The 20,436-nt window shown below is 46.3% G+C and overlaps 1 protein-coding gene across 1 annotated transcript in view; it reads left to right on the forward strand.

Moving 5' to 3' along the window:
• The first annotated feature begins 308 nt into the window (after positions 1-308).
• The window catches only part of smarcal1 (SWI/SNF related, matrix associated, actin dependent regulator of chromatin, subfamily a-like 1), a 112,590-nt gene continuing 92,462 nt past the window's right edge, over positions 309-20,436 (forward strand). Inside the window, exons 1-5 of the mRNA XM_068034678.1 lie at positions 309-383; positions 1,263-2,092; positions 3,108-3,158; positions 4,402-4,683; positions 5,004-5,054. Of these exons, the coding sequence (XP_067890779.1) occupies positions 1,471-2,092; positions 3,108-3,158; positions 4,402-4,683; positions 5,004-5,054 (1,006 nt within the window). The 5' untranslated portion in view covers positions 309-383; positions 1,263-1,470. The remainder of the gene's footprint in view (positions 384-1,262; positions 2,093-3,107; positions 3,159-4,401; positions 4,684-5,003; positions 5,055-20,436) is intronic.

The raw sequence follows: 20,436 nt of genomic DNA on the forward strand, positions 1-20,436 counted from the left end.
TCCTTTAATACAAGCTCTACCCCTTTTGACCAGGTCCTGTTCCTTTAATACAAGCTCTACCCCTTTTGACCAGGTCCTGTCCCTTTAATACAAGCTCTACCCCTTTTGACCAGGTCCTGTTCCTTTAATACAAGCTCTACCCCTTTTGACCAGGTCCTGTCCCTTTAATACAAGCTCTACCCCTTTAGACCAGGTCCTGTCCCTTTAATACAGGTGCGTGGTCTCAGGTCACGTGGTGTTCGGTGAAAGCCCGGCGTTAATTGGCTGCTCAATCCGCCAATCACAGTTCCCGGCTGTGATTTCCGGTTCAAGGCCGGTAGCGGCCTGTCAGAGGCTGGAGCCTGAGACTCGCGTATAGGGAGGACGGGAGAGAGTAGTTTGCTGTTAGTTTTGCTGTTGAATTCCCGGGGGGAGAGCTGGATATTCAACTATTGGGGCAGCACGTTCGATGCATCAGGACAGCGTGCAGGGGTTTTACTCTATCTAACTCCCCGTTTTTTTTTACTGTACCTGTCCTGGGAGTGTTTGATGGGACAGTGTAGAGGGAGCTTTACTCTGTATCTAACCCTGTACTGTACCTGTCCTGGGAGTGTTTGATGGGGGACAGTGTAGAGGGAGCTTTACTCTGTATCTAACCCCGTACTGTACCTGTCCTGGGGAGTGTTTGATGGGACAGTGTAGAGGGAGCTTTACACTGTATCTAACCCTGTACTGTACCTGTCCTGGGAGTGTTTGATGGGGGACAGTGTAGAGGGAGCTTTACTCTGTATCTAACCCCGTACTGTACCTGTCCTGGGAGTGTTTGATGGGGACAGTGTAGAGGGAGCTTTACTCTGTATCTAACCGCAGTGCTGTACCTGTCCTGGGAGTGTTTGATGTGGACAGTGCAGAGGGAGCTTTACTCTGTATCTAACCCCGTACTGTACCTGTCCTGGGAGTGTTTGATGGGACAGTGTAGAGGGAGCTTTACTCTGTATCTAACCCCGTACTGTACCTGTCCTGGGGAGTGTTTGATGGGGACAGTGTAGAGGGAGCTTTACTCTGTATCTAACCCATGTTTTTAATTGCAATTTTTTTTATTTCAAGAGGAATATGCCTTTTAAAATCCCTAATTATGTGGCTGTAGTTTCAGTCTGTATCTAACTGAGCACTTGTTATTTCTCTTGATCTCAATTTGTGGTCATTTCATTTTTAATTGGAGATTGTCATATTTTCCTGCTGTGGGATATGAAGGTAACCCTGGTCTGTGTTTCCCTGTTTAGGATGCTCTCCTTCAAGTGGGCTGGAGCTTGTACCCCTGACCCCTGACTGGGCTGAGAGTGTTACCTGTATTCAGCTGGTTACTGACTAATTTCCATGCTCCGTGCATTTAAAAAATATTAGTTAAACATTGCATTTCTTTGCTGCTTATGGTGTGATGTTTTGACTTGATATTCTTGATACTGGCATCGTTGGAAGGAACAAGTGAGAATGTCAACAGGTCTGACTGAGGATCAGAAGAGGCAGATTGAAGAAAATCGGCAGAAGGCACTGGCTAGGCGAGCGGAAAGGTTAACTTTACAGCGACGTCAAGTGCTTGCTCTACAGAATTCTGCTTTCCCATCTGATCACCAGAATGATTTACAGTTTGCACCAAATCTCAGTCACCCAAGACTGGTGCAGCAGAGTAAATCCGAGGCAGAGGTGACATCACCTGTATGCGCTGGTCAGCAAAAGGCTGCTATTACTGACATTGCTTCTCAAGCCCAGGTCACTCTGGATGATGGGGACATCCGACCCACTGTGTCTTCAGCACAAACTGATTCCAACATTAAAAGCATTCTACCCTTTACAACTGGAGAGACGAATATGCCAGCATTTTACGGATCTGAGCAGGAGCCTTGGGCTGGTACAAACCAGGTGATTCCTAGGAATGTCCACTGCCAATTGGAGAAGGGCTGTTCTAGTTCAGCTGGAAGCTCAGTTGGAAACTGCTGGAGTAATAATTCCAGGGGCAGCTGTGTGCAACACTCAGAGGGTCGTTTCCAAGTGGAGATTGGTTTTAATGCGGACCTGATTTCAGTATTTAAAACCATCCCAAGTAGGAATTTTGGTAAGCCTTCAATCTTGCATGTAGAATGGAGTGAAAGAGAGGGGAAAGGCTGGAAATGAAAGGAGGGCTGGAGAGATGGCGGGGGCAGAGAAAGAGAGATAGTGGAGGAGAGACAAGGTATGTGGAGGAGAAAGAGAGAATATGAGGGAGAGGGCTTGAGCAATGGAGGGAGAGGCGGGGGAATGGAGGGCAGGGGAATGGAGAGAGGGGCAAGTCTCCTGCAATAATTGGGGAACAAATTATTTCTATAAAGGACAAAATCTCTTGAACTTTAATCAGATAGGATATGATGTGTGACCAGTGTGCAGTTCATCTAATCTGCTTGTCCCTGTTCTGGACTCAACAACACTGGTACCTCACATACTCCTTCCACAACTTCACCCTTCATTCCCTTATCCCAGGGTCTAATTTTACTCCTTGCCAATTCTCTTCACATTATCTCTGGGGGGGGGTAAAAAACGGTGTATGTAATGGCTGATAGCTTTTTGCTTTATCAATCCCAATCTCATCCCACTGTCCCACTCTCCCCAGTATCAAACGGAAACATCACCCCTTCTGCCTTGTGTAGTCGTGTCTGGGTATCTGTGTTCTGCAGTATAGATGTTATGGAAATTTTATTACAGGGGATGTACAGCCGGTAGAAAGCATTTAGTGGGAGCTGGTGCGATCACTTGTTACTGGAAGCTGCATTGCCGAGTAACCTGGTCGTCTTGTGCATTGGTTGGGTTATCTTAAAACCAAAAATACTGGAAATACGCAGCAGTGCTGTTAATGGTTAGGTGTGACCAAGTTTCTTTTTAACCATGTACCAGGGCAGGGAGAAGGATCTCCACAGCGAATGGTAACTGATCTATATTCTCTCAGCTATGATGTATTTCCAGCAGTTTTAGTTTTCACTTCAGATCCCCAATGTTTGTTTCTAGCTGCAGAGCTGGTGCAATTACTGTTATGCTTCACCAACATGTATCTGTTTACAATATGAAAATCAAGTTTGGGTGTAACTCTTTGATTGCAGATACAGCCGCCAAGATGTGGAACTTCAGCCTGGATGATTACAGCAACTTGAGTAAGTTCAGCTGAATCATTGGATTTTATAGTACAGGATGACATTCATCCCACTGCTGTACTTACTCTCTGAACGTGATACCGTTGAGCCCCACCTGCCCCCAGAATGGGGGGTGTTTCTGGCAAGGCCTTGGATGTTGCCAGTCTGTGGGGTACTGAGAAGGTGCTGTGCTGGTGCAGAGGAGGCAACCGATATCGTGCTAGAGGACTGCTAACATTGTCCTATAATTTGAAAGGGATAGACTGAGTAATTTACAGGCCAGTCAGCCTATCGGTGGTGGAGGGACAGTATATAGTGTCATTTAGAATGACATCGATTAATCAAGGATAGTCAGCATGGAGTTGTTAAGGGAAGGCTGTGTCTGACTAACTTGATTGAATTTTTTGAGGAGGTAACAAGGAGGATTGATGAGGCTAGTGCCTTTGGTGTAGTCTACGTGGATTTTAGCAGGGGCTTTGACAAGGTCCCACATGACAGACTGGTCAGAAAGTTAAAACCACTTGGGATCTAAGGACAAGTGGCAAGTTGAATCCAAAATTGGGTCGGTGGCAGGAAGCAAAGGATAATGGTCCTCTGGAATGTTTGTGATTGGAAGGCTTTTCCAGTGGGGTTCCATCGGGGTCAATACAAGGTCCTTTACTGTTCGTGTTATATATCAATGATTTAGACTTAAATGTAGGGGCCATGATCAAGAAGTTTGCAGACTATCAAAAAATTGGCCGTGTGGTTGATAGGAATAAAGGTGTAGACTGTAGGAAAATAGCAAGGGATGTTCAGGTGTACAAATGGAATTCAAACTGGAGAAATGTGAGCTAATGCATTTGGGAATGACAAACAAGACAAGGGAATACAGAATAAATGGTATACTGAGAATTGTAGAGGAATGGAGGGCACTTGGAGTGCTGATGCTTGTTGAACTGGGCACGTTGAGAGGCGGAAGGGTCAGAGCAAAGAGGGCACTGTCCTGTTCACTCATGTGACCCTAATGCGGTGTGAGGTGGAGGATAGAAAGATCCCAGTGAATTAGGCAGTGTTCCTCAACCACCATCTGTGGGAGTTGTTCTCTGATGGAGGAAGGATATTGAGGCTTTTCCGTATGAGTTGGTCCATGGAGATTCGCCTGTGGGCAGCGGAGGTCAATAAAGATCAGGGGCTGTGAGCTGCGATTGTGAGCAGCACAGGGCTGTGATGTGATCTCCCTTGTCTAGGGTTGTAGTGAGCACCAATCCTTTCTGTGTTCCAGTGGAGCGGATAAAGCAGGTTCCAAGAGTTACGTTAAAGCCTTTAGATGGAATACCAGATCCAGAGACGGTCAATGCCACCAGTCCATTGTCAAAAATTGGAAGAAGGGGCAGTTCCGCACTGACTGTAAACCAACTGGCGATGGTGGGAAGGAACTGGAAGAAACCAGGTGCAGAAATACAGGGGCGATTTGGGCTCCTCTCGAGGTCCCGCTGTGAGGTGGAGATTGGTTATCATGCAGAGGTTCTGAAAATCTTCCAACAGGTGATCTCCAGGAATTACGGTGAGTAAATCCCATACCACCGCCCCCCCCCCTTACACCCCAGTAAATCCCTCATCGCTCTAATAAATTAAACTCTAATAAATCGCATCCTATGTGCTCCCAATCATTCCAGAAAGTGGTTACCTTCCCTGCCACCCGAGACACCCTCTTCCATACAATCCACACCCTAAAATAGCTGAATCTCTTCATGTTGCATCATAAATTTTTATTAGGTTTCAGTTGTAGCCCCTTTTTTCAGTACAACGTGAAGTTTCAGAAGTTATTCTCGAGCTCAGCCTGAATCAGGGAGAGTGATGCTGATCTGCTTTACTTACTCACAGATATGAAAACAAGAAAGTGGAGCTTCCTGTTGCAGGACTACAGAGTGCTGCGTGAGTACCATGGCACCATATATGGGACTGTCTGTCTGTCTGTTGTATCCCTCCTGCACCCCCCCCCCCCCGTTCTATCCCTCCTGCCTGCACCCCCCCCCCCGTTCTATCCCTCCTGCCTGCACCCCCCCCCCCCGTTCTATCCCTCCTGCCTGCACCCCCCCCCCTGTTCTATCCCTCCTGCCTGCACCCCCCCCGTTCTATCCCTCCTGCACCCCCCCCCGTTCTATCCCTCCTGCATCCCCCCCGTTCTATCCCTCCTGCATCCCCCCCCCCCCCCCCGTTCTATCCCTCCCTATCTCCTCCCTCTCGGCTGCCCTCTTTTTCTTTCATCCCATTGTTTTTTCTTTTGTCCTCTTGCATTAAAAGTAACACTTTGCAATTGATTTTTAGAAAAAAAAGTTAAAAGACTGCAATAAGGTGATAAACCATTGGGGATGGTTTATGGGGATGGATACTTTGTTTACATACGCATTAGGAGTAGGCCCTAAGATTTGCAGAATTTTGACTCGGTGATATAGTTCCAAGTTAGGATGGAGTTTGATTTTGAGGGGAACTTGCAGGTGGTGGTGTTCCCATGCTTCTGCTGCCCTTGTCCTTTTTGGTGGTAGAGGTCGCGGATTTGAATGGTGCTGTCGAAGGATACTTGGCTTCAGTGCATCTCGTAGATGGTACACACTGCAGCCATGGTGTACTGGTGATGATCTGCATTCTCCTGGATGGTGCTAAGCTTCTTGAATGGCCTGCTCCTGCTCATAATTTGTATGTTTATATGTATGCACCATCCAGGAGAATGGTGAATGTTCCATCGTGCTGGCGCCTTGTAGATGGTGAGAAGTTTTGACAGGCCAAGAGGTAATGTGCTTGTCACAGAGTGCCCAGTCTCTGACCTGCTCTCATGGACAAGGTATGAATGTGATTGGACCAATTCAGCTTCTGGTGAGTGTTGACACCAGGATGTTGATGGTGGTGCCATTAAATATCATGAGGATGTGTCTGGATTTTCTTTTTTTTTGAGATGGCCATAGTTTGGCACTTAATGAATCGTAGAATGGTTACAGCACAGAGGGAGGCCATTTGGCCTGTGGAGTCCACACTGGACTCGAGAACAACTCAGCTGGTCCCATTCTCTTGTGCTTTTGCTGTAACCCTGCAAATGTTTTATCATCAGGCGCCTATCCAACTCCCTTTGAAAAGCCACGATTGAATTTGCCTCCATCACACTCTCAGTGCATTCCAGATCCTAACCACTTGCTGTGTTTAAAAAAAAAAAGTTTTCTCATGTTGCCTTTGGTATTTTGCCAGTCACCTTAAGTTGGTGTCTTTTGGTTTTTGACTTCGCCACCATAGGGAACAATTTCTCCCCATCTACTCTATCTAGACCTTTTGTGATTTAATGCTTCTACCAATTTCCCTCTTCCACCTTCTCTAAGGAGAATAACCCAGCTGCTCAAATCTTATCAACTGGAGTCCCTCATCCCTGAAACTCTTCTCATAAATCTTTGCTGCATCCTCTCTAAAGCCTTCACATCTTTCCTGGAGTGAATATAAGAAATAGGAGCAGGAGTCGGCCATTCGGCCCCTCAAGCCTGCCCTGCCATTCAATAGATCATGGCTGATCTGCCCCAGACCTCAACTCCTTTTTCGTGCCAGCTCCTCATAGCTCTCATAGCTGTTTGTCATTTTTATAAATGACCTGGAAGAGGGTGTAGAAGGGTGGGTTAGTAAATTTGCAGATGACACTAAGGTCGGTGGAGTTGTGGATAGTGCCGAAGGATGTTGTAGGGTACAGAGGGACATAGATAGGCTGCAGAGCTGGGCTGAGAGATGGCAAATGGAGTTTAATGCGGAAAAGTGTGAGGTGATTCACTTTGGAAGGAGTAACAGGAATGCAGAGTACTGGGCTAATGGGAAGAGTCTTGGTAGTGTAGATGAACAGAGAGATCTTGGTGTCCAGGTACATAAATCCCTGAAGGTTGCTACCCAGGTTAATAGGGCTGTTAAGAAGGCATATGGTGTGTTAGCTTTTATTAGTAGGGGGATCGAGTTTCGGAGCCACGAGGTCATGCTGCAGCTGTACAAAACTCTGGTGAGACCGCACCTGGAGTATTGCGCGCAGTTCTGGTCACCGCATTATAGGAAGGATGTGGAAGCTTTGGAAAGGGTGCAGAGGAGATTTACTAGGATGTTGCCTGGTATGGAGGGAAGGTCTTATGAGGAAAGGCTGAGGGACTTGAGGTTGTTTTCGTTGGAGAGGAGGAGGAGGAGAGGTGACTTAATAGAGACATATAAGATAATCAGAGGGTTAGATAGGGTGGATAGTGAGAGTCTTTTTCCTCGGATGGTGATGGCAAACATGAGGGGACATAGCTTCAAGTTGAGGGGTGATAGATATAGGACAGATGTGAGAGGTAGTTTCTTTACTCAGAGTAGTAAGGGCGTGAAACGCCCTGCCTGCAGCAGTAGTAGATTCGCCAACTTCAAGGGCATTTAAGTGGTCATTGGATAGACATATGGATGAAAATGGAATAGTGTAGGTCAGCTGGTTTCACAGGTCTGCGCAACATCGAGGGCCGAAGGGCCTGTACTGCGCTGTAATGTTCTAATTTCAACTCCCCGATATTTCAAAAATCTATCTACCTCCTCTTTAAATACTTTCAGTGATCGAGCCTCCACAACTCTCTGGGGTAGTGAATTCCAGACATTCACTACCCTCTGAGAGAAGGAATTCCTTCGCATCTCAGTTTTATTTGTGTGCCCCCTTATTCTGTAACTATGTCCCCTAGTTTGAGATTCCCCCACTAGTGGAAACATCTTCTCAACATCTACCCTGTCAGGCCCCCTCAGAATCTTGTACGTTTCAATAAGATCACCCCTCATTCTTCTAAACTCTAATGAATAAAGGCCTAATCTGTTTAGCCGTTCTTGATAAGTCAACGCCTTCATCCCAGGAATCAGCCTAGTGAATCGCTTTTGAACTGCCTCCAATGCCAGTATATCCTCTCTTAAATACAGGGACTAAAACTGTACACAGTACTCCAGGTGCAGCCTCACCAACACCCTGTACAATTGTAACAAGGCTTTCCTATTTAAAGGCCAAAATTCCATTTGCCGCCTTAATTACTCGCTGCACCTGCATGTTAACTTTTTGTGTTTCATGCACAAGAACACCCAGATCCCTCTGTGCTGCACTTTTTGGGAGTCTCTCTCCCCATTTAAATAATCTGCCTTTTGATTCTTCCTACCAAAGTGCATGATTTCACACTTTCTTACATTAAACTCCATCTGTCAAATTTTTGCCCACTCACTCAACCTGTCTATATTCCCTTGCAGATTCCTTATGTCCTCATCACAACAGGCCCTCTCACCTATTTTTGTATCGTCAGCAAATTTGGATATATTACACTTAGCCCCCTCCTCCAAGTCTTCAATATAGATAGTAAATAATTGAGGCCTTAGGACTGATCCTTGTGGCGCTCCACTAGTTATGTCTTTCCAATCTGAAAAAGATCCATTAATCCCGACTCTCTGTCTTTGAGTTAACCAATCCTCAATCCATGCTAATACATTACCCCCAATACCGTGAGTTCCTATCTTGTGCAACAATCTTTTATGTGGCACCTTATCAAATGCCTTCTGGAAATCCAAACACGCTACATCTACTGGTTCCCCTTTATCAACTCTGCTTGTTACTCAAAGAACTCTAGCAAATTTCCCTTTCACAAAACCATGTTGACTCTCTTTGCGTTAAGCTTTTCTAAATGTCCTGCTATTTCTTCCTTAATAATGGACTCTAGCATTTTCCCAATGACCGACGTTAGGCTGACTGGCCTATAGTTTCCTACTTTTTGTCTCCCTCCCTTCTTGAACAGGGGTGTCACATTAGCAGTTTTCCAATCTGCTGGGACCCTCCTGGAATCCAGTGAATTCTGGAATATTTCGACCAATGCCTCCACTGTCTCTGCAGCCGCTTCCTTTAAAACCCTTGGATGCAGGCCATCAGGTCCTGGCAACTTGTCTGCCTTTAGTCCCATTAGTTTGTCAAATACTTTGTCCCTCGTGATAGAGACTGTTACAAGATCTTTCCTCCCATTAGCTCCTTGCTTATCTGATATATGTGGGATGTTGAAAGTGTCCTCCACCATGAAAACTGATGGAAAATATTGGTTTAAATTATCTGCCATCTCCCTTTTCCCTGTTATCAATTCTCCAGTCGCATCCTCCAAGGATCCCACGCTCACTTTAGCTACTGTCTCTCTTTTTATATACCCGTATAAGCTCTTGCTGTTTGTTTTTATATTTCTTGCCAATTTACTTTCATAATCAATTTTCTCCCTCTTTATTAGCTTTTTAGTCATCTGCTGCTCGTTCCTAAAAAAAAAAAATTCCCAATTCTGTGGCCTATCACTAGTTTTTGCCGCTTTGTATGTCTAAGTTTTTGATTGGATACTCCCCTTGACCGTCTTAGTTAGCCATGAATGGTTCATCCTTCCCATCAAGTCCTTTTTGACTGGGATAACTTTTTGCTGAGCGTTATGAAATATCTGCTTAAATGTCTGCCACTGCTCATCCACTGACCTTCCCCTTGGTCTATTTTCCCAGCCCGCTTTAGCAACTCTCTCTTCATACTTCTGTAATTGGAGTCATAGTTTTACAACACAGAAACAGGCCCAACAAGCCTATGCCGACCATCAAGCACCTGTCCTAACTAATCCCATTTCCCCGCACTTGGCCTGTAGCCTTGTATGCTATGGCGTTTCAAGTGCTCATCTAAATATTTCTTGAATGTCATGAGTGTTCCTGCCTCTACCACTCCTTCAGGCAGTGTGTCCCAGATTTCAACCACCCTTTGGGTGAAAAAAATTCCTCCTCAACTCCCCTCTAAACCTCCTGCCCCTTACCTTAAATCTATGCCCCCTAGTTATTGACCCCTCCGCTAAGGGGAAAAAGTTTCTTCCTATCTATCCTATCAATGCCCCTCATAATTTTGTATACCTCAATCAGGTCCCCCCTCAGCCTTCTCTGCTCCAAGGAAAACAACCCCAGTCTGTCTAGTTGGTCTTCATAACTGAAATTCTCCAGCCCAGGCAACATCCTGGTGAATCTCCTCTGCAACCTCTCCAGTGCAATCGCATCCTTCCTATAATGTGGCGACCAGAACTGTACACAGTACTCCAGCTGTGGCCTAACTAGTGTTTTATACAGCTCCATCATAACCCCCCCCTATGCTTATATTCCATGCCTCGGCTAATAAAGGAAAGTATCCCGTAAGCCTTCCTAACCACCTTATCTACCTGTGCTGCTGCCTTCAGTGATCTATGGACAAGGTCCCTCCGACCCTCTGTACTCCCTAAGGTCACTACCATCCATTGTATATTCCATTGCTTTGTTAGACCTCCCAAAGCGCATCATCTCTCACTTCTCAGGAATAAACTCCATTTGCCACTGCTCCGCCCATCTTACCAACCCATCTATATTGTCCTGTAATCTAAGGCTTTCCTCACTATTTACGACACCACCAATTTTCATGTCGTCTGCGATCTTACAAATCATACCTCTTATATTCATGTCTAAATCATTAATGTACACTGCAAACCGTAAGGGTCCCAGCACCGATCCCTGCCGTACACCACTGGTCACAGGCTTCCACTCGCAAAAACAATCCTTGACCATCACCCTCCGCCTCCTGCCACTAAGCCAATTTTTGAATCCAGTTTGCCAAATTACCCTGGATCCCATGGGCTCTTACCTTCTTAACCAATCTCCCATGTGGGACCTTATCAAAAGCCTTACTGAAGTCCATGTAGACTACATCAACTGCTTTACCCTCATCTACACATCTAGTCACCTCCTCGAAAAATTCAATCAAATTTGTTAGATATGATCTCCCCCTGACAAAGCCATGCTGACTATCCCTGATTAATCCTTGCCTCTCCAAGTGGAGATTAATCCTGGCTCTCAGAATTTTTTCCAATAATTTCCCTACAGCTGATGTTGGACTCACCGGCCTGTAATTACCTGGTTTATCCCTGCTACCTTTCTTAAATAATGGTACTGCATTCACTGTCCTCCAATCCTCTGGTGCCTCTCCTGTGGCCAGAGAGGATCTGAAAATTTGTGTCAGAGCCCCTGTTATCTTCTCCCTTGCCTCACATAGCAGCCTGGGATACATCTCATCTGGGCCTGAGGATTTATCCACCTTCAAGTCCGCTAAAACAGCTAATACTTCCTCCTTTTCAATGCTAATTTGTTGAAGTATATCACGATCCCTTTCCCTGATCACTAGACCTACATCGTCTTTCTCCATAGTGAACACAGATGAAAAGTAATCATTCAAAACCTCCCCCATGTCCTCCGGCTCCACACATAGATTGCCTCTATGATCCCTAATTGGCCCCACTTTTTCCCTGGTTATCCTCTTGCCCCTAACATACTTATAAAATGCCTTGGGATTTTCCTTTATCTTGTCTGCCAGTGATTTTTCATGCCCCCTCTTCACTCTCCTAATTACTTTAAGTACCTTAAATTACTTTAAGTACCTTAATACCTTTCTATACTCCTCTAGGGCCTCCGCTGTTTTCAGTGCTCTGAATCTGCCATACGCCACCTTTTATTTCCTGATCCAATCCTCTATATCCCTTGACATCCAGGGTTCCCTTGACCTGTTGGTCCGACCCTTCACCTTTACAGGAACATGCTGCACCTGAACCCTCACAATTTCCCTTCTAAATGATTCCCACTGGTCTGATGTAGACTTTCCTACAAGTAACTGCTCCCAGTTCACTTTGGCCAGATGCTGTTTTATCATATTGAAATCGGCCTTCCCCCAATTCAGTACCTTTATTTCTGGTCCATCTTTGTCCTTTTCCAAACCAACCTTAAATCTTAGAGTTATGGTCACTGTCCACGAAATGCTTCCCTACTGACACTTCTACCACTTGTCCACCTTCACTCCCGAGGATTAAATCCAATAACGCCCCTTCTCTTGTAGGACTCTCTATGTGCTGGCTCAAAAAGCTCTCCTGAATACACTTGAAGAATTCCGCCCCCTTTAAGCTTTTTGCACCATTACTATCCCCTCTAATATAGGGGAAGTTGAAATCCCCAACAATTATTACCCTATTATTTTTACACCTCTCTGCGATTTGCCTCCATATCTGCTCCTCTATCTCTCCCTGACTGTTTGGAGGCCTGTTGTACACTCCCAGCCAAGTGATTGACCCCTTTTTGTTTTTAAGGTCTACCCATATGGCCTCATTTGAGGAACCTTCTAGGATATCATCCCTCCTTACTGCAGTAATTGTCTCTTTAATCAACAGTGCAATGCTACCTCCTCTTGTACCCCCTCCCCTAAAGATTCTATACCCTGGAATATTGAGCTGCCAGTCCTGCCCCTCCCTCAACCATGTCTGTGATAGCAATAATATCATATTCCCATGTGTTAATCAATGCCCTCAATTCATCTGCCTTACTAGTAAGACTCCTTGCATTAAAATAGATACAATCCAGCCTTGCATTATCTGCCTGAGCCTTAACAGGTCTACATTTACTCTGTCCTCAGGTCTGACTTAGTTTCACATTAATATTTGATTGTACAACACCACTCTGTTGCATCCACTCTGTATCCCATCCCCCTGCCAAATTAGTTTAAAACCCGCCCCCCAACAGCACTAGCAAACCTCCCAGCAAGGATGTTGGTCCCGTTCTGGTTCAGGTGCAATCCGTCCAACTTATATAGATCCCACTTTCGCCAGAAACAGACCCAGTGATCCAAGAATCTAAAGCCCTCCCTCCTGCACCATCTCCTCAACCATGCATTCATCTGCTCTAACCTCCTATTCATATACTCACTAGCTTGTGGCACCGGAAGAAACCCAGAGATTACAACCTTTGAGGTCCTACTTTTTAATCTGCTGCCTAGCTCCCTAAATTCTTTTTGCAGGATCTCATCCCTGTTTCTGCCTATGTCATTGGTACCAACGTGGACCACGACCTCCAGTTGTACACCCTCACCCTCCAGAATACTTTGCAGCCGCTCAGTGATATCCAAGGCCCTTGCACCAGGGAGGCAACATGCTATCCTGGAATCATGTCTGCGACCACAGAAACGCCTATCTGTTCCTCTAACCATAGAATCCCTGACCACTATTGCCACCTTGTCACTTTTTGTTTCCAACCCAGCATAGCTGAGTCAGCCATGACATTCCGGTCATGACTCTCGGTGCATTCTCCAGAGGAACCCCCTCTCCCGTCGGTAGTCAGAACTGAATACCGGTTAGAAAGTGGAATGTCCTCTGGGGACTCCTGCACTACCTGCCCTGATTTCTTTGTCCGTCCAGCAGCCACCCAGTCACCCCCAACTGTGCTTGCTTAGGCACTGGCTTGACTACCTCCTGAAACCACGTAGTCCTCCACCTCATGGATGTGCCACAGTGACTCCAGCCGCTGCTCGAGCTCCAAAACCTGAAGCTCAAGCTTCTGCAACCGGAGACGATTTCTGCAAACATGTTCGCCAAGGTCACATGGCACGTCCACGACTTCTCACATTGCACAGAAGGTACATTCCGCTTGGCCAAGCTGCCCTGTCATTACTAACTTAACTTACCAGCTATTTACAATCAACTTTTATCCCCTGTACCTTTGAGGCTGAGAAAGAAAAAGACCAAAGAGCACCCTCCACCGTCCCCAGCCAATGACAATACCCACACTTAACATACAGCCTCACTCCATGAAAACAGCACTAGTATAGCCAGTAAATACTAAAAATTTACAAACAGCTATCGTAGGGCTTAAATTTTAAAAGGAACCTTTTTTAACCCCAATCAATCACATCTTTGTAATTGCCCTTGTTTAAGTTGAAGACACTGGTTTGAGACCCGAGTTGCTCGCCCTCAAACTGAATTTGAAATTCTGCCATGTTGTGATCGCTTCCCCCTAGAGGATCCTTAACTATGATGTCTCTTATTAATCCAACCTCAATACACATTACTAGATCTAAAATAGCCTGTTCCCAGGTAGGTTCTGCAATGTATTGCTCTAAGTAACAATCCCTGATACACTCTACAAATTCATCTTCCATGTTACCTCTGCCGATCTGATTTGTCCAGTCAATATGTAAATTAAAATCACCCATGACAATTGTAGCGCCCTTCTTGCACGCCTCCATTATTTACCAATTTATACTTTGTCCAACAGTGAAGCAACTCTTCGGGAGCCTATAGATGACTCCCACCCGTGATTTCTTTCCCTTGCTATTCCCTATTTCCACCCAAACTGATTCCACATCACGATCTATTGCACCTATATCACTACTCACCACTGCACTGATACCTTCCTTTATTAACAAAGCTACCCCACCTCCTTTTCCTTTTTGCCTCTTTTTCCGGAACGTCGAATACCTTTAAATATTGAATTCCCAGTCTTGGTCACCCTGCAACAACATCTCTGTATTAGCTATCAAGTCATATTCATTTATTTCTGGTTTGTACCGTCAACTCATCTATCTTGTTACAAATGCTGCGTGCATTCAGATAAAGAGCCTTAAGCTTTGACTTTTTACCATTTTTACTCCTTCTTGTTCTAATTTCTGCTGTACTCTTCTGCTTGTATTTTCTGCCCCTTCCTGTCACACTTTGATTACAGTTCGCCCAAAATTAGACACAATACTCCAGTTGTGTGTTTAATAATGGTTTATTATAACATCCTTGCTTTTGTACTCTACACCTCGATTTTATGAAGTCCAGGATCCCGTATGCTTTATTGACCACTTCCTCATCCTGTCCTGCCACCTTCAACGATTTGTGCGTATACACACCCAGGTCCCTCTGCTGCTGCACCCCGTTTAGAATTGTATCCTTTATTTTATATTGCCTCGCCTTGTTCACACATCTGCCACTTGTCTTCCCAATCCACCAGTCTATGTTCTGTTGAAGTCTTTCACTATCCTTCTCACATTTCAGTATATTTCTAAGTTTTGTGTCATCTACAAATTTTGAAATTGTGCCCTGTACATCCAAGTCTGGATATGGATCAAGAAAAGCAGTGGTCCTAATACTGACCCCTGGAAATCCCACTGTATACCTTCCTCCAGTCTGAAAAACAACCGTTCACTTATACTCTGTTTCCTGTCACACAGCCAACTTGGTATCCATGCTGCCACTATCTCTTTCATTCCTTGGGCTTTAGCTTTGCTGAGAAGCCCATTATGTGGCACTTTATCAGACCCCTTTTGGAAGTCCATGTTCACCTCATCAACCCTCTCTGTTGCTTCAAAATCAAATTAGTTTGCTCTTCACAAACCTGTGTTGGTTTCATTAATTAACCCACTTTTTTTAAAATTCATTCATGGGATGTGGGCGTCACTGGCCAGGCCAGCAATTATTGCCCATCCCTAATTGCCCTTGAGAAGGTGGTGGTGAGCTGTCTTCTTGAACCGCTGCAGTCCATTTGAGGTAAGTACACCCACAGTGCTGTTAGGAAGGGAGTTCCAGGATTTTGACCCCACGACAATGAAGGAACGGCGATATAGTTCCAAGTCAGGATGGTGTGTGACTTGGATGGCAACTTGCAGGTGGTGGTGTTCCCATGCATCTGCTGCTCTTGTTCTTTGAGTTGGTAGAGGTCGCGGGTTTGGAAGGTGCTGTCTAAGGGGCCTTGGTGCGTTGCTGCAGTGCATCTTGTAGATGGTACACACTGCTGCCACTGTGCCTTGGTGGTGGAGGGAGTGAATGTTTGTGCATGGTGTCCCAATCAAGCAGGCTGCTTTGTCCTGGATGGTGTCGAGCTTCTTGAGTGTTGTAGGAGCTGCACCCATCCAGGCAAGTGGAGAGTATTCCATCACACTCCTGACTTGTGCCTTGTAGATGGTGGACAGGCTTTGGGGAGTCAGGAGGTGAGTTACACGCCGCAGGATTCCTAGCCTCTGACCTGCTCTTGTAGTCACAGTATTGATATGGCTACTCCAGTTCAGTTTCTGATCAATGGTAGCCCCGAACATGTTGATAGTTGGGGATTCAGCGATGGTGATGCTGTTGAATGTCAAGGGGAAATGGTTAGATTCTCTCTTATTGGAGATGGTCATTGCCTGGCACTTGTGTGGCACGAATGTTACTTGTCACTTATCAGCCCAAGTCTGGATATTGTCCAGGTCTTGCTGCATTTCTACACGGGCTGCTTCAGTATCTGAGGAGTTGCGAATGGTGCTGAACATTGTGCAATCATCAGCGAACATCCCCACTTCTGACCTTATGATTGAAGGAAGGTCATTGATGAAGCAGCTGAAGATGGTTGGGCCTAGGACACTACCCTGAGGAACTGCTGCAGTGATGTCCTGGGGCTGAGATGATTGACCTCCAACAACCACAGCCATCTTCCTTTGCACTAGGTATGACTCCAACCAGCAGAGAGTTTTGCCCCTGATTCCCATTGACTCCAGTTTTGCTCGGGCTCCTTGATGCCATACTCTGTCAAATGCTGCCTTGATGTCAAGGGCAGTCACTCTCACCTCACCTCTTGAGTTCAGCTCTTTTGGCCATGTTTGAACCAAGGCTGTAATGAGGTCAGGAGCTGAGTGGCCCTGGCGCAACCTAAACTGAGCATCACTGAGCAGGTTATTGCTAAGCAAGTGCCGCTTGATGGCACTGTTGATGACACCTTCCATCACTTTACTGATGATTGAGAGCAGTCTAATGGGACGATAATTGGCCGGGTTGGACTTGTCCTGCTTTTTGTATACAGGACATACCTGGGCAATTTTCCACATTGCAGGGTAGATGCTAGTGTTGTAGCTATACTGGAACAACTTGGCTAGGGGTGCGGCAAGTTCTGGAGCACAGGTCTTCAGTACTATTGCCAGAATATTGTCAGGACCCATGGCCTTTGCAGTATCCAGTGGCTTCAGTCGTTTCTTGATATCACGCGGAGTGAATCGAATTGGCTGAAGACTGGCATCTGTGATGCTGGGGACTTCAGGAGGAGGTCGAGATGGATCATCAACTCGGCACTTATGGCTGAAGATTGTTGCAAATGCTTCTACCTTATCTTTTGCACTGATGTGCTGGGCTCCCCCATCATTGAGGATGGGGATATTTGTGTAGCCACCTCCTCCAGTTAGTTGTTTAATTGTCCACCACCATTCACGACTTGGATGTGGCAGGACTGCAGAGCTTAGATCTGATCCGTTGGTTATGGGATTCTTTAGCTCTGTCTATTGCATGCTGCTTATGCAGTTTGGCATGCAAGTAGTCCTGGGTTGTCGCTTCACCAGGTTGACCTCTCATTTTGAGGTATGCCTGGTGCTGCTCCTGGCATGCCCTCTTGCACTCTTCATTGAACCTGGCTTGATGGTACAAAGAACCAAGAACAGTACAGTACAGGAACAGGCCATTCGGCCCTCCAAGCCTGCGCCGATCTTGATGCCTGCCTAAACTAGAACCTTCTGCACTTCCAGGGACCGTATCCCTCTATTCCCATCCTATTCATGTATTTGTCAAGATGCCTCTTAAACGTCTCTATGGTACCTGCTTCCACCACCTCCCCCGGCAGCAAGTTCCAGGCACTCACCACCCTCTGTGTAAAGAACTTGCCTCGCACATCCCCTCTAAAGGATTGGCCCACTCAAGGACAAAGGAGGAAATTTATGCGTGGAGTCAGAGAAAATGGGTGAGATTCTAAATGAGTACTTTGCATCGGTATTCACCGAGGAGAGGGACATGACGGATGTTGAGGTTAGGGACAGATGTTTGATTACTCTAGGTCAAGTCGGCATAAGGAGGGAGGAAGTGTTGGGTATTCTAAAAGGCATTAAGGTGGACAAGTCCCCAGGTCCGGATGGGATCTATCCCAGGTTACTGAGGGAAGCGAGAGAGGAAATAGCTGGGGCCTTAACAGATATCTTTGCAGCATCCTTAAACACGGGTGAGGTCCCGGAGGACTGGAGAATTGCTAATGTTGTCCCCTTGTTTAAGAAGGGTAGCAGGAATAATCCAGGTAATTATAGACCGGTGAGCCTGACGTCAGTGGGAGGGAAGCTGCTGGAGAAGATACTGAGGGATAGGATCTATTCCCATCTGGAAGAAAATGGGCTTATCAGTGATAGGCAACATGGTTTTGTGCAGGGAAGGTCATGTCTTACCAACTTAATAGAATTCTTTGAGGAAGTGACAAAGTTGATTGATGAGGGAAGGGCTGTAGATGTCGTTTACATGGACTTCAGTAAGGCGTTTGATAAGGTTCCCCATGGTAGGCTGATGGAGAAAGTGAAGGCGCATGGGGTCCAAGGTGTACTAGCTAGATGGATAAAGAACTGGCTGGGCAACAGGAGACAGAGAGTAGCAGTGGAAGGGAGTTTCTCAAAATGGAGACGTGTGACCAGTGGTGTTCCACAGGGATCCGTGCTGGAACCACTGTTGTTTGTAATATACATAAATGATTTGGAGGAATGTATAGATGGTCTGATTAGCAAGTTTGCAGACGACACGAAGATTGGTGGAGTAGCAGATAGTGAAGAGGACTGTCAGAGAATACAGCAGAATATAGATAGACTGGAGAGTTGGGCAGAGAAATGGCAGATGGAGTTCAATCAGGGCAAATGCGAGGTGATGCATTTTGGAAGATCCAATTCAAGAGTGAACTATACAGTAAATGGAAAAGTCCTGGGGAAAATTGATGTCCAGAGAGATTTGGGTGTTCAGGTCCATTGTTCCCTGAAGGTGGCAACGCAGGTCAATAGAGTGGTCAAGAAGGCATACGGCATGCTTTCCTTCATCGGACGGGGTATTGAGTACAAGGGTTGGCAGGTCATGTTACAGTTCTATAGGACTTTGGCTCGGCCACATTTGGAATACTGCGTGCAGTTCTGGTCGCCACATTACCAAAAGGATGTGGATGCTTTGGAGAGGGTGCAGAGGAGGTTCACCAGGATGTTGCCTGGTATGGAGGGCACTAGCTATGAAGAGAGGTTGAGTAGATTAGGATTATTTTCATTAGAAAGACGGAGGTTGAGGGGGGACCTGATTGAGGTGTACAAAATCATGAGAGGTATAGACAGGGTGGATAGCAAGAAGCTTTTTCCCAGAGTGGGGGATTCAATTACAAGGGGACACGAGTTCAAAGTGAGAGGGGAAAAGTTTAGGGGGGATATGCGTGGAAAGTTCTTTACGCAGAGGGTGGTGGGTGCATGGAACGCATTGCCAGTGGAGGTGGTAGACGCGGGCACGATAGCGTCTTTTAAGATGTATCTAGACAGATACATGAATGGGCAGGAAGCAAAGAGATACAGACCCTTCGAAAATAGGCGACAGGTTTAGATAGAGGATTTGGATCGGCGTAGGCTTGGAGGGCCGAAGGGCCTGTTGCTGTAATTTTCTTTGTTCTTTGTTCTAAACTTACCCCTCGCACCTTAAAGCTATGCCCCCTAATAACTGATTCTTCCACCCTGGGAAAAAGCTTCTGACTATCCACTCTGTCCATGCCGCTCATGACTTTGTAAACCTCTGTTATATCGCCCCTCCACCTCCGTCGTTCCAGTGAAAACAATCCGAGTTTATCCAACCTCTCCTCATAGCTAATGCCCTCCAGACCAGGCAACATCCTGGTAAACCTCTTCTGTACCCTCTCCAAAGCCTCCACATCGTTCTGGTAGTGTGGCGACCAGAATTGCACGCAATTCTGGTAGAGTGGGGGATATGCTGGGCCATCAGGTTACAGATTATGGTTGAGTACAATTCTGCTGCTGCTGATGGCCCACAGCGCCTCATGGATGCCCAGTTTTGCATTGCTAGATCTGTTCGAAATCTATCCCATTTAGCACGGTGATAGTGCCACACAACACGATGGAGGGTATCCTCAATGTGAAGGCGGGACTTCGTCTCCACAAGGACTGTGCTGTGGTCACTCCTACCAATAGAGTCATGGACAGAAGCATCTGCGACAGGCAGATTGGTGAGGACAAGGTCAAGTATGTTTTTACCTCGTGTTCGTTCCCCCACCACCTGCCACAGACCCAGTCTAGCAGCTATGTCCTTTAGTGCTCGGTCAGTAATGGTGCTACCGAGCCACTCTTGGTGATGGACAATGAAGTCCCCCACCCAGAGTACAGTACATTTTGTGCCCCCGCCACCCTCAGTGCTTCCTCCAAGTGGTGTTCAACATGGAGGAATACTGACTCATCAGCTGAGAGAGGACGGTAGGTGGTAATCAGCAGGAGGTTTCCTTGTCCATGTTTGATCTGATGCCATGAGATGTCATGGGGTCCAGAGTCGATGTTGAGGACTCCCAGGGCAACACCCTCCCTACTGTAGACCGCTGTCCCGCCACCTCTGCTGGGTCTGTCCTGCCGGTGGGACAGGACATACCCAGGGATAGTGATTGCCGTGTCTGGGAC

Source organism: Heterodontus francisci, chromosome 7, assembly GCF_036365525.1.
Source record: "Heterodontus francisci isolate sHetFra1 chromosome 7, sHetFra1.hap1, whole genome shotgun sequence".
In the NCBI taxonomy this organism is placed as follows: Eukaryota; Metazoa; Chordata; class Chondrichthyes; order Heterodontiformes; family Heterodontidae; genus Heterodontus; species Heterodontus francisci.